This window comes from Rhagoletis zephyria, unplaced genomic scaffold, assembly GCF_001687245.7.
Source record: "Rhagoletis zephyria isolate East Lansing unplaced genomic scaffold, Rhagoletis_zephyria_1.1 Rzeph_scaffold_05391, whole genome shotgun sequence".
In the NCBI taxonomy this organism is placed as follows: Eukaryota; Metazoa; Arthropoda; class Insecta; order Diptera; family Tephritidae; genus Rhagoletis; species Rhagoletis zephyria.
The window spans coordinates 14,943-27,327 of NW_016162474.1; the positions used below are offsets into that span (position 1 = coordinate 14,943).

Below are 12,385 nucleotides of genomic sequence, written 5' to 3' on the forward strand. Positions count from 1 at the left end.
TGTTAATAATGATTGGCTATGCTGGCATCACTGAGTTTTTTTTCACTCACATCCATTTAAGGTATGAGTTGACGTGTAACAGGAATTGAAAGAGGCCCCGGAGAACTTTTGCAAGGGTGGATGGAAGCTTGACGGAAAGGTCTTTAAAGAGGTTTTTTGAAGGGAGCGCTCCATTAAAATAAAATTTAGGTGTGCTCAAAGCTAGCTAGCGTCTAGCCTTTCTCTCAATCGAGCCTGATGTTTTCTCAGGCAGAGATATTAGGGTAAAAAGATGTGTTAGAGGGGAAAGACATTCTTGAGTCGGTCTCATCATGAAAATGGAAGAGGGGGCGCCTTTGACTACATGGCAAGGACGCAGAGGAGTCTCGGTTCAACTCAGCAAACGCTAGGTTCCTAATAGAACGCCCTCTTGGCCCCAGATTCAACACCGGCTTCATACTGCACAATGCAGTTTATTGATTCAAATTCTTTGTTCTTCCCTCACAATCGAGCTTATATAAAGCTGAGTTCAACATCTGCAGGATTATAAGCTCAGCATCCCAACCACACCAGCTGAAAAGATAGCCAAGATTTTATTTCTGCAGAAGTGGCGGGACGTTCTCAATCGAAGCCATTGTTTTGCCATCAAACGTCGGCCGAGCATATCTCCGGGGCGAAAGTCAGATGCTGACAGTGAAAGTTCATAAAATCTTGTTATCGAAGCAGTTCCTCGTGAGAGGTCATCGGTGAAACCACAATAACCAGGCACAAGCGGTGATCGACACTGTCCATGGCGATATTGGAGCTGGAATTGCCTAGATCTATTGGGCTGTTCAGGATCTTGTATATATTCTCTTGCATTTGCATATTCATTGCGTTTATAAATTCACAACAATAAAATGCCCACGGTTGCCATGGCAGTAAGCATAAAATTTGCAAATTCATTTCCAACTGCAAATCCAGGACCATTTCCTCAACATCCTGAACAGCCCTTATATCTAGTCGTGGCACAAAGTTTTTATAATTTAAATAAAACGCACCTTGTATTTTTTGTATTCATTTACAGCACTGGGCAAGGCGAATTCAGGTTGACGTTTAAAAACAGCTGACCACAACTGTCACAGCAACGGCGATTTAGGCTCCATAATAAATTTTTTTTGGGTTATGTAGTGATTTTTGATTACGATATTTTTATATCCAAATTAAATAAAATATTAATAAAATCAAAGACAATGAGCTCATTGGTGCGACGATTTGCACAGTTTAGCCTTATACAACGGAACTTGTTACAAAATTCACTTAAAGTGCTAGTGCCGGCAAGTAATAGCGTACATACCTCGGATGCACTAAACTCCAAATGGAATAAGGCTAATCATGGANGGGCTCCATAATAAATTCTTTTTGGGTTATGTAGTGATATTTGATTACGATATTTTTATTTCCAAATTAAATAAAATATTAATAAAATCAAAGACAATGAGCTCATTGGTGCGACGATTTGCACAGTTTAGCCTTACACAACGGAACTTGTTACAAAATTCACTTAAAGTGCTAGTGCCGGCAAGTAATAGCATACATACCTCGGATGCACTAAACTCCAAATGGAATAAGGCTAATCATGGACCCCGCAAATGGCTAGAATATAATAAGACCATTCATCCACCGCAAAAGCCTGATGAGGAGCCACGAAAAGCGGTAAGTTATTTATGATTTGGATTATAGTTGATATTAGTAATTTGACCATTTATCTCATCTCTCAGTACATTTGTCATTTGCGTACCAACATTAAATACAGTCCGGATAAGATNAATATTAGTAATTTGACCATTTATTTACCCCTCCTCCGTCATATCGCAGTACATTTGTCATTTGCGTACCAACATTAAATACAGTCCGGATAAGATGTGGTATATCGCTTCGTTTGTACGTGGCATGTCGGTTGATGAGGCTGTAAAGCAGCTGAGCTTCGTGCTGAAAAAGGGCGCCACACACGTCAAAGAAGTGATACTTGAGGCACAGGAAATGGCTGTGCGCCAGCATAATGTTGAATATAAAAGTAATTTATGGATTGGTAAGTAATAGTTTTTTTTTCGAAACTATTTCAAAGAAATCGATTTATGTATTTGCTTTCTACAGCTGAATCTTTTGTGGGCAGAGGGCGTTATTTTCGTGGCATGCGACGTCATGCGCGTGGACGTCAGGGCATCGTACAGTATAAACATTGCCACTATTTCGTACGACTAGAGGAAGGCGAACCACCAAAAGACTATTACCTACCCGCACCACAAACACCCGAACAGCAATTCGAAAAATGGATTGAACAAATGCGCAGCCGCAAAGTTATCAACTCTCTTTAAAAAGTTTAGGTTTATCAAATGTTGTTTAAGAGATGCAATACAGTGCGTTTAATATAAAATATTGAAATTGATAAAAATTTAACTAACAATTAATCTTGTAAAATATTAGGCGTCGGCTAAGATTTCAGATATTAAAGTTTCTAAACCATCTATTGAAATAATTGCGCTTTCGGGTTTATACGCCCGTGCGAGTTTTGCAAGCGGTACGTCAAATTCGCTATCTTCACTCTCACTTTGTTGTTCCATTAAAACGTTCCCAGCAATTTTTAAGGCATCGTCTTCGCGTTCTCTTAGTAGTTTGTCCAGTGTTTTGTTAACCGCTACACCACTAAATTTTGCAAGATTCGAAATAATTGATTGGCCAGCATCCTTTCGTTTTTTTCGCTTCCCTGGAAGCTTTTTAGTTTTTTCTGTTATTTTACTTGTATCTTCTGTTGCTGGTCCGTGGTGTACGCGTTGTAAATGCTTGGCCAAGTTTTGTCCACTACTGAAAACACGTTCACATCCTTCAACGCTGCAATCAAATCGTTTGCCATCGTGGGCAATACGCATGTGTTGTCTCAGATTTCGTTCGTAAGCATAGCTAAGATCACAGGTTTGGCATTTAAAAATCATTTTTTGCTCTTCATCAACATGCTTTGCACCTATGTGCTTCCGCAATTCACTCGGTCTGTTATACACACGCTCACAATGCTCGCACCGGTAATATTTGCGCCCATGTTGCTTTTCTTTGCAATGCTTCAGATACAGCGTCCATTTATCGAACTTTGTGTTACAGTTTGAACAAATGTATACTTTACAAACGGGGGCATGCCGGTCATGTTGCCATTGCTGGTAAAACCCTCTTGAGCACTTCTTGCAACTACAAAGAAAGCATCAATTTAAAGTTCTGCCATACTTAGTGTGTGTTTATCTTACGTATAAGGATATTTTTCCGTGTGTTTTTGAATCTCATGTCTCCGCAATTTTAATTTTTGTGTGAACTTTTCTGAACAAAATCCGCATGTATAAATTTTTGGATTTTCGTGTACCTCTCGTATATGGCGAAGCATATTGGTCTCAGTCTGGAACATTTTCAAACAACCAGGTACTTGACAAGATATATTCTTCGTCGGCGGCGCAACACGTTCATGCGTTGTACGCAGATGACGCTTCAAGTGTGTCAATATCGAGTAGACCTTATCGCAACCGTCATAAAGGCAATGATGTTTTTTCTAAAAGAAAAATAAAACAACATATATAGTTAGCAACAATAGCCTTCTTGTTGGTGAGCAAGACTTACTATTCCGGTGTGATGGAATTCATGTCGATCTAGATGATCCAGCCGTTTGAAACTATGGCCACAACCCTCTATGCTGCAAAAGTATTTTGGTCCAGTGCTACTACGGCGTGGTTTAGGTGCATTTTTAAAAGAGATAACACTTTCCAAATCACTGTCAGAGTTCACAAAGTTTCCCGGAGACATTTTTACAAAATTATATCGAGCATATATAACCAAAAGCAAAGATATTGCATGTGTTTACAAAATTCACGTGAAAAGTGCGAATGTCAACAAATAAATTTCTACAACCAGTGTTGAAAAGTGACGATTGCTGTAGGCGATAAATTAAATGATCCCTAATAGTACAACTCCACAATACCATTTTCAGGCCTTCCGCGCTTTCATGCTTTCAGTTACACAATTCAGCAATTACTGAAAGCAGAGAAATTTTCGGAGCAGATTAATATTTTTTTATTAAATAGTATAAGGAAATTTTTTTACATGTTTAGGTACCTTTTCAGTTCATTAATTTTTTTCTATACTAACGCACTATTTGCATATGTATATAAGCGTATATGTATATTACAGGTAGGTTTTCAATTCATCAATCGATGAGCTCAATCTCTAGCTAGTACTCAAAACAAACTTTCCATCAATAAATTTGTGTTCTAAAAAAATTGGTAAACTCTCAGTTGGCGTATAAATTTCTGACCTTTTGTTAGTAATGCCTGGATTATAATGGAAGTAACGGAACGGAGTGAACAACAACAGTCACTTAATTATCTATTGTATGGGCAGTAATGCACTTGAACGCAATGTAAAACGGAAACATCTAAAATCAATAGATCCTTACGAATTCGCCGCGATTTGTTACGATTCGCCCCGTGCATTATAACCAAGGTATAAGAGTTCCTGCGAATATTAAGCCTTCAACTGCTTCGACATTTAATATGTTCCTATATTGATTTTTAATCAGATTCATCTATGAAATTTGTCTATCGGTAGCAGAACTACTGTTCGGTAAAATAGCTAACCTCAGAATATACTCAGCCAAGTTGCTAAACATACACAATCCAAAGCATTCTGGTCCTCCATCAATCCCCTGCTTTGGGAATTCAAAAATGATTCCGCAAGGAATGTTGAAAAGTAAAAGAGACAACTTGCTATACAAAACCTTAGTGGCTATTGAGCAAAAATTTAAGAAGTTACCATATTATTTTGTAATAAATTTTAAATGTTAATGGAAAAAAGTTATGAAAATTGGAGCACATTTTAGGTTAGCGGAGTAGGGACTCCATTTTAAATTTAAAAAGATATCGCATTAAATCTACTCCGATCGGAGGGACGTCCGGACGGTGGTCTAAACTCGATTCCGAAAAATCGAGTTTTTTTAGCAAAAAGTTGACTTTTGACTTGATTCAGTGTCGACTTTTCCATCTCTAAACGAAAGCCGAACTAAAAGGGGGAGTGACTAAAAAGTGAAAATCAGAAAAATCTGCTTTGATAGTAATTTAGACGAAATTTGAGTGTTTATTTCTGTTAAAATGGAGTACGAAAGTGTTTTGATTGTTAAGCCAGAAGTATTTATTTATAAAATCCCACCACGCGCTAGCAACAGAGGTTACAGGTAAGTAATTTCCTCGGTGCTCCAGCGTGAAAAGTGTGTTCGTGGAAAAATTGTTCGTTTCCCATTTTCTTGCCTGCTATTATTTTTTTTTTGTTTTTCATTGCCACTGCCAGCAGGAAAGACAAAGAATCAAAAGTAAAGTTGAAAATTGTAATTATCATCAATGGACCACGTCAACGGCAGTATGGCAAAACCAATCACGATGAATTAGGCAAATAACTTCCTTCAGGTGGTCATTACGAAAACATAATTGCTTGTCCTTTGGTGCAGTTTCCCTCGTACAAGGTTAAACTTTCAAGTTCAATTGCAATTGATTTTTCAGCGGCAAATCATTAATTGGCCAACTTCGCAAATTTTTTTATTACCAACTTTTATAAAATAATGCGTATCTATCACTTAAAATTAAATTCCCAGCGAAATTTTTTAACTGTTGTTAAAATATGTATATGTACATTAAAACACGTAAAAAAATCCTGCAATGCGACCGGAATAGGACTCAAATTTTAGCATTTGGTATAGTAATGATCCTCCATGGATCTCATCTCTCCAGGACAATTGTAAGATGTGCCCGCCGCGAGCCTTTAGTTTTACCGTAGGAATTACATATAAGAAAATGAGTTCTTGCTTTTTGAGGTCAATATAATTTTCTAGGATCAATAAAAGCGCTCGAAACTTTAAGAATACATTGATTACATGCCATTTAAGTATTATTACCGGCTCAGATTATTTAAATTCCCAAATTGTCCTTTTTTAATCCCTTGTCCTATTTGGGTAAAATCTAGTATATACCAAATTTTTTTTTGGAATTTAAGGAATCTGAGCATGCACAATACTCAAGTGGCATATAATTAATGTATTCTTACAGTTTCGATCATTTTTATTGTTCCTAGAAAATTATATTGACTTCCAAAGGAAAGAACCCATTTTCATACGTGTAATTCCTATGGGAAAACTAAAGGCTCGCGGCGGCACCTCTTACAATTGTTCTAAAGAGGTGAGATTCATGGAGAATCATTGCTATACCAAATGCTAAAATTTTAGTCTTATTCCGGTCGCATTGCAGGATTTTTTTTTTTTTTTTGACGTGGTCTACTGTGCATACATGATTTTGTTGTTAGCAAAATTCCATCTCAAGACTTCAACTTTTAACTACTCTGATCATTCAATAACAGAGCTGCAGATTGGAATCTTGGCGAACCCACATGGACTGGTCGTATGCGTTTAGTGGCAAAAGGTACAGCTTGCAACCTAAAACTGGAGGATAAAGCAACAGGAGCGCTTTTTGCCAATTGCCCAATTGATACATATCCAGGTGTTGCAATAGAAGCGGTTTCGGACAGTTCGCGATATTTCGTAATACGTGTACAGGATGATAACGGTAACTAGCTTGCAGTAATTCAAGTTAAACAAGCACACCTTAATGACTACCATTTGGTTTCGTGCTTTTTAGGTCGCTCTGCTTTTTTGGGTCTAGGTTTTGGTGATCGTTCGGATTCATTCGACTTAAATGTAGCGCTGCAGGATCACTTTAAGTGGGTGAAAAACCAAGAACAAATTGAAAAAGAAAAAACAGAGCCTAAGCAGCAGCTTGATTTGGGTTTCAAAGAAGGCGAAACCATTAAAATTAATATGAGAATAACAGTAGGTGTTTGAAACTTTAATACGCGTTTGTTAGGTGCTAAAATATTTTTCTCATTTCGTGTTATAGAAAAAAGATGGTTCAGAGGGCACTGCTCGCACTGGCAAAACTAAACCATCGTCTGGTATTTTACCTCCACCGCCAGGCGGTGTTGGAAAGATCGCGCCACCACCATCAACGGCCGGCGGTTCAGTGCGACAAAGTCCGGGAACTTCGCCTGCACATAAAGCGCCTGGTGGTCCAGGCACCGAGTGGACGGATTATGCCTCGGCAGGGTAAACTTAAAGTTCTTTAAAAAAAAAGTACAAATTACTTATAATTTTATTTCTTTTATAGTGGTCAAGGCCAGGCACAACAGCAGCAGAATGCAACAAACGCAAATTGGGTGCAATTCTAATTAGGTTTGAACAAATAAATAAATACATATACATAAACTCATTCAGAGAAGCATAAAAGTAAATGTATGTTCATTAATAACATACTAATGCTAGAAAGATTTAACAACAAACAAAGAAAGTGAAACGGAAAATTAAAAAAGCTTTTGGCCAGAATCGTATTGCATATAATTTATTGCATTCATGTTAGTAATATTTTACGCGGCTATGTATAAGTACATGTAACACTAATCATACAATATCGACAATTTAACGAAATTTAAGGAATTAGCTAAAAGTTAAAACGGTAATCAAACCAGTTTATGGTATAGCAAAAATAAAAAAAAAAAAAAACGGCAAATGTGTATGTAAAACTTGTTGATGTAATATAAAATAGAGTATTAAAGAGTTCAGTTTATTAGTAAAATTAAGTATGTATATCTTAATTATACAATGCAATTTTTGAAAACAATTACATACATTTATGCATACGAATGTGCTCCAAACAAAAAAAGAACTGAACAGTTAAAAAAGAAAGTCGAAAACTAAACAAGCATTATTATACATATTTTTTAACAAAATTTGTAGCAAACTTTTTGTTGTTTAAATTTCAGTAATTTTAAAAAATTATTTAATTCATCTGGTATGTCAAGAGCACTCACTAACACTACAGATGTACTTACAACGTTCGCGTTGATTAAATATATTCGCATTTTTATAAAACTTTTATTTAGATTTGCATACACATTCCACTCTGTATTATTATTGGTTTGATAATTATAATTTGTTATCATTATTCACCTTTCAAAACATATTTGTTCTTACTCTAGTATTTGAAGAAGGATTTTGTGATTTTTTATGTTTGCTAATAAATTTGAGTTCGTATTTTTTTCAACGTAATTCGTAAGAGGCATTGACAATGAATTGCACACTCACCATTCTCATTGTAACCAACGGAAAATTTTATGAAATTTAAAAGTTAATACATATTCACTACTATTAAATATTGAAGCATAGCCTAAAATGTTCGTATTTAGATTGTTCAGTGCTTTTGCAATTACTTAGGGCATATTAATTTTAGTATTTTGTTGCATAAAAAATTAAACTAAAAATTTAATTCAATAACCGATTATTGCAAAATGTGCAAGATATATTGTTTCGTGAACTCATTTAATATACATATTAAAATAACAATTTTCAAATAACAAAAAAAGAATTTCCATCTTTATTACTTATGTATGCTCCGCTTTGACTGGCAAGTTTTTGAGTATGTAAAGAAATATGTATTTTAAAGTAAGTTATGTATTTAATCAAGATTGGTGAACAATATTACCGAAATTGAGAAAAAATATTTTTATTTACATAATAAATTAATTAACTTGATGCAAAAGAAATGCTTAAGAAAAGCTTTCCAAAGCACAAATCGACTGATTTCATTTTAGTTTTCCCTAAAGAGGTGAGTACTTAATTGCAATCTATTTTTTGAAATGCTTTAAAAGTACATACTTATGTATACAGGGTGTCCCAAAAGTAACGTGCCAAAAGCTTAAATAAATGTTTAGAAAACCCAAGGCATATTCAACAAGGTAGAAGTGACACCTTAGCTCAGTAGAACGAGAAGAAAAACGGGAAGAAATTAAGCCCCATTTGGGGGAAAAATATAAAATTTCACATTTTTTCCTAAACCAAATTTGCTTTTTTATAGTATGTTCGTAGTAAAATGAAATAAAATAAGATAAAATACATTTTTAAGAAAAAAAATTGTATACTGAGAAAAAATAAAAAAATATTCAACTATATTTTTAGGCAAAGGATTGTTAAAGAAGTAACACTGTCTCACCTAAGGCAGTCAATATGGCGGAATTAGAGCGAGAAGTTGCCAACTGGTAACACCTTTATTATTGCATCATGAATCATGGCTACTGTCTATACTGTCGCCTCATGTGAACACCGTTTTAAAGTTAACACCCGATTTACATGATTCAAGTACTTGAAAGCAATTCTTGCTCATTCTCTTTTGTGTTTTCTATTTTCTTTTACACGTTTCAATTCTGTTGAATTCAAGTTTTTGGTTCTTTAAATGGGACGCATGTGTACTCGTCCCTTTTCTTCTCACCCCCTCTCTTCCACATGCGAGCAGAATTGAATTCAATACTTGAACTGTGTAAAAGCAGTCTAAGGAATAAATGTTGCCGGCTGCATTTACTGAACACACCCAAAATGTGCATCAGCTGATTTTGCTGCAGGTTGGCAGTTTTTGTTTTATTTATCTTTTCCGAAGGAGATATTTTAGCATAAAATTAAACAATTGCGAATTTGTTTGTATAGAGCAAAGAATTTCCAACACAATTACCACCTATAATGTACACACTACTACATGGCTTCTACAAATACCTCACACAAAAGGAGGAGTACTGTGTGGTAATATTGGGACTGGACAATGCTGGGAAAACGGTATGTGAATCTTGTTTGCAAAACTATATTATTAAGCTTCTTTTTCCTGTGTTATTTAAGACTTATTTGGAAGCAGCGAAAACCAAATTTACAAAAAATTACAAAGGCATGAACCCGGCAAAGATCACTACAACGGTAGGCCTGAACATTGGTACAATCGATGTGGCTGGGGTACGACTAAATTTCTGGGATTTAGGCGGACAACAAGAACTACAATCCCTTTGGGATAAATACTACCAGGAATCACATGGCGTGATTTATGTGATAGATTCGAATGATCGCGAACGCATGGAGGAGTCAAAGGCGATTTTTGGTTGCTATAAAATACATTTAATTTATATAACAAGCACCTTAAACTATAAACTTATGCTTAATTGCAGACAAAATGATTAAAAACGAGTTGCTCTCTGGCGTACCACTATTGATTCTAGCCAATAAACAGGATTTGCCCGACGTAATGGGTGTACGTGACATTAAACCAGTTTTTCAACAGTCTGGAGCGCTCATAGGTCGACGTGACTGCCTCACCATGCCAGTATCAGCGCTCACAGGGTAAGAAGTAGCACCGTCCCATACAATTCCGACCCAACTTAAGCTTATTTCTTTTCTTGGACAATACAGTGAAGGTGTGAATGAAGGCATTAAATGGCTGGTTGAGGCTATCAAACGCCATTCCATAGTGCGACCGCCCAGAGAAAATGATTGATGTTCTGATTAGGGGATCGATTGTTGCTTTATAAAGATACGAAACTTGTGTAAAAATGTATGTAGGTATAACAAGTTCTATTGTAAAATGTTCTTGATTATTATTGAGGGTAAACACTTTCATTATTCGCTTCTGTGAGCTTTTTTTTTAACAATGTATGTATTTACAAGTACATCTCTACTTTTACTAGATTTTAGTCGTAAGCATTGAAACAAGCATTTCAAAAGAGCAAAAAGTTAAGAAATAAAACAAAGCATTTTGTAATGAAATTAATGTGTATTGCCCTTCAGGATTTAATATTCGCTTACCTTGTATCAAAATTGGAATAACCACGACTGGTAATTAAGAGAGTATTTTCTCAAACCGCCTCTTTTCAGCAAAACCTCTCTACCTTTACTGCTTATCAGGTGGTATTCCAATTAATACTTTACGAGTATCTGATAAAAAGGTGTAACTTTTGTTGAACTCATTCGATTTCTTTTGTTAATGCTCCCCATTGCTCTCTCGAGCCGTTTTAACATTATTTAGCTACAAGGAAATACATGCATACATGCATGTTTTGAGATAACAAATAAAACTTTTGATAAAAATTCAGAGCAGCAGGTAGGTGTAGTAGGCGATTTCTTAACATGGTGCTTGCTAACGTATTAGCTCATCGAGGTCTGCAATGCCCATTTGTTGGAGCAGAACACACGTTTGAATAGGTAGATTTTAATAGCGCTATTTACATGCCGTGGCTCAGTATAGACTAGACGACATCGTCTTCGGTAGGAATTGACAGCTGTGGTAGCATTACATTACTCTAGGCGTGTTAACAAGTGGTTTTCGGTATATATGTACATAGTGAATTATATTAATCAACTAAATGTTGTGCTATTAACACGGATTCGTGCACATTTCTTTTAAATTACTGCGTAATCATAAAATTTCAGCAAGTACTGGAATTATAATAGTGGCTATCATAATTTTTAGAGTTTACAAAGATCGCCCAAAGAACGGGTCATCGAATTGATACATACAAACGTACATATATAAAACTTCACATTTAAGATAACAACTAGCGACTATCGCGACATCGTTGCACCCGCTTATCAGTAACAGTTTCCGTGATATCGAATTTTTCGTGGTTTCTTGTACATTTTTGGTGAATGGTGTGAAGTGCCGAAAAAAAAACAAATAAATATGTATGTATGTATATGTGCCCAACAAATAAAGATATAATAAATTCTAAAAAATTTGCACGAATTTAAATTAAGAAATTAAATTGAATAATTTACTGCAGTCGGGCAACATGTATCCATATTACGAACCGGACTGGAGTGTTCTGCCGCCGGAAAATAATCGCAGGTACTTCAAATGAGTAATACATACTCATACTTCTTTATCTAACTATTTATTTTGAACATGTTTTTTAGAGTATTCTAGACATTTATTTATACTATATATAACACTAATCGCAATATTACTTAAAAATATGACCGGCATACATATTTACTCTAATTTTTAATTAACATTTATTCATAATACCATTAACGCCAGCATTGCTTAAAAAAACGTTCCCTCAACAGTCGGGTCTACGTAACCGGAACGACCCAGATTTATATCTGGCCAAGGACTGCCACTCCAGCAACACACCCCAAAAACTCTTTGGGGAATTTGTATGCTGTTACATCAAAAACAACATGGTTTTTCTCTTTTTAATTGTTAAATAAACATTTCGCAAGATCATGGATTAAATATTTGAAACTAACGGTGAAACTTTGTGAGCGAATTATTCTATTGAGAGGCTTAACATGTTGCAAAGTTTGAAGTTTAAGACATTTAGGGTATACACAATGCCGTGGTGCCAGCATTATTAATATGCAATATTTCTCTTAAAAACTGTAAAAAAACGGTGTTATCACAAAAATAAAGGAATATACAATTTTACGAGAAGATTTTCAAGTGGCAGAAATATATCCGTAAGTAGTTTTTTTGTTTGCAACATG

The 12,385-nt window shown here is 35.5% G+C and overlaps 4 protein-coding genes across 6 annotated transcripts; 3 read left to right on the top strand and 1 right to left on the bottom strand.

Annotated features, from left to right (window-relative positions):
* The first annotated feature begins 1,110 nt into the window (after positions 1-1,110).
* On the top strand, positions 1,111-2,418 carry LOC108372047 (39S ribosomal protein L22, mitochondrial-like). Of its 2 annotated transcripts, XM_017627686.1 has the most exons (4): positions 1,111-1,346; positions 1,591-1,674; positions 1,837-2,050; positions 2,116-2,418. In XM_017627686.1, the coding sequence occupies exons 1-4, from the start codon at positions 1,212-1,214 to the stop codon at positions 2,334-2,336; spliced, it is 654 nt and encodes a 217-aa protein (XP_017483175.1). In that variant the 5' UTR covers positions 1,111-1,211; the 3' UTR covers positions 2,337-2,418. The 2 variants fall into 2 exon arrangements, with proteins under 2 accessions (XP_017483175.1, XP_017483173.1); XM_017627684.1 differs by lacking the exon at positions 1,111-1,346 and having other exon boundaries at positions 1,366-1,674.
* Positions 2,356-3,874, bottom strand: LOC108372043 (zinc finger protein 678-like). Its single transcript, XM_017627679.1, has 3 exons — positions 3,619-3,874; positions 3,255-3,550; positions 2,356-3,198 (listed from the first exon to the last, which is right to left on the bottom strand). Exons 1-3 carry the CDS (start codon positions 3,799-3,801, stop codon positions 2,442-2,444), a joined length of 1,236 nt encoding a protein of 411 aa, XP_017483168.1. The 5' UTR covers positions 3,802-3,874; the 3' UTR covers positions 2,356-2,441.
* Positions 3,875-5,031: 1,157 nt separating this feature from the next.
* LOC108372045 (NECAP-like protein CG9132) lies at positions 5,032-7,519 on the top strand. Of its 2 annotated transcripts, none has more exons than XM_017627681.1 (5): positions 5,032-5,224; positions 6,397-6,602; positions 6,675-6,865; positions 6,933-7,138; positions 7,200-7,519. In XM_017627681.1, exons 1-5 carry the CDS (start codon positions 5,142-5,144, stop codon positions 7,258-7,260), a joined length of 747 nt encoding a protein of 248 aa, XP_017483170.1. In that variant the 5' UTR covers positions 5,032-5,141; the 3' UTR covers positions 7,261-7,519. The 2 variants fall into 2 exon arrangements, with proteins under 2 accessions (XP_017483170.1, XP_017483171.1); XM_017627682.1 differs by lacking the exon at positions 5,032-5,224 and adding an exon at positions 5,386-5,509.
* Positions 7,520-9,404: 1,885 nt separating this feature from the next.
* Arfrp1 (ADP-ribosylation factor related protein 1) lies at positions 9,405-10,645 on the top strand. The gene is made up of 5 exons (XM_017627683.1): positions 9,405-9,483; positions 9,566-9,691; positions 9,752-10,004; positions 10,072-10,243; positions 10,313-10,645. Exons 1-5 carry the CDS (start codon positions 9,424-9,426, stop codon positions 10,395-10,397), a joined length of 696 nt encoding a protein of 231 aa, XP_017483172.1. The 5' UTR covers positions 9,405-9,423; the 3' UTR covers positions 10,398-10,645.
* Positions 10,646-12,385: the final 1,740 nt, after the last annotated feature.

Excerpts from the sequence above, each read along its gene's own strand:
- Arfrp1 (XM_017627683.1), top strand. The coding sequence starts at position 9,424 with ATGTTGCCGGCTGCATTTACTGAACACACCCAAAATGTGCATCAGCTG. Across the intron at positions 9,692-9,751 it reads TGGACAATGCTGGGAAAACG|ACTTATTTGGAAGCAGCGAA; the intron begins GTATGTGAATCT and ends GTGTTATTTAAG. Across the intron at positions 10,005-10,071 it reads GGAGTCAAAGGCGATTTTTG|ACAAAATGATTAAAAACGAG; the intron begins GTTGCTATAAAA and ends GCTTAATTGCAG.
- LOC108372047 (XM_017627686.1), top strand. The coding sequence starts at position 1,212 with ATGAGCTCATTGGTGCGACGATTTGCACAGTTTAGCCTTATACAACGG. Across the intron at positions 1,675-1,836 it reads ATGAGGAGCCACGAAAAGCG|TACATTTGTCATTTGCGTAC; the intron begins GTAAGTTATTTA and ends GTCATATCGCAG. Across the intron at positions 2,051-2,115 it reads TAAAAGTAATTTATGGATTG|CTGAATCTTTTGTGGGCAGA; the intron begins GTAAGTAATAGT and ends TGCTTTCTACAG.
- LOC108372045 (XM_017627681.1), top strand. The coding sequence starts at position 5,142 with ATGGAGTACGAAAGTGTTTTGATTGTTAAGCCAGAAGTATTTATTTAT. Across the intron at positions 6,603-6,674 it reads ACGTGTACAGGATGATAACG|GTCGCTCTGCTTTTTTGGGT; the intron begins GTAACTAGCTTG and ends CGTGCTTTTTAG. Across the intron at positions 6,866-6,932 it reads AAATTAATATGAGAATAACA|AAAAAAGATGGTTCAGAGGG; the intron begins GTAGGTGTTTGA and ends TTCGTGTTATAG.
- LOC108372043 (XM_017627679.1), bottom strand. The coding sequence starts at position 3,801 with ATGTCTCCGGGAAACTTTGTGAACTCTGACAGTGATTTGGAAAGTGTT. Across the intron at positions 3,551-3,618 it reads AATTCCATCACACCGGAATA|AAAAAACATCATTGCCTTTA; the intron begins GTAAGTCTTGCT and ends TTTTTCTTTTAG. Across the intron at positions 3,199-3,254 it reads ACGGAAAAATATCCTTATAC|TTGCAAGAAGTGCTCAAGAG; the intron begins GTAAGATAAACA and ends CTTTCTTTGTAG.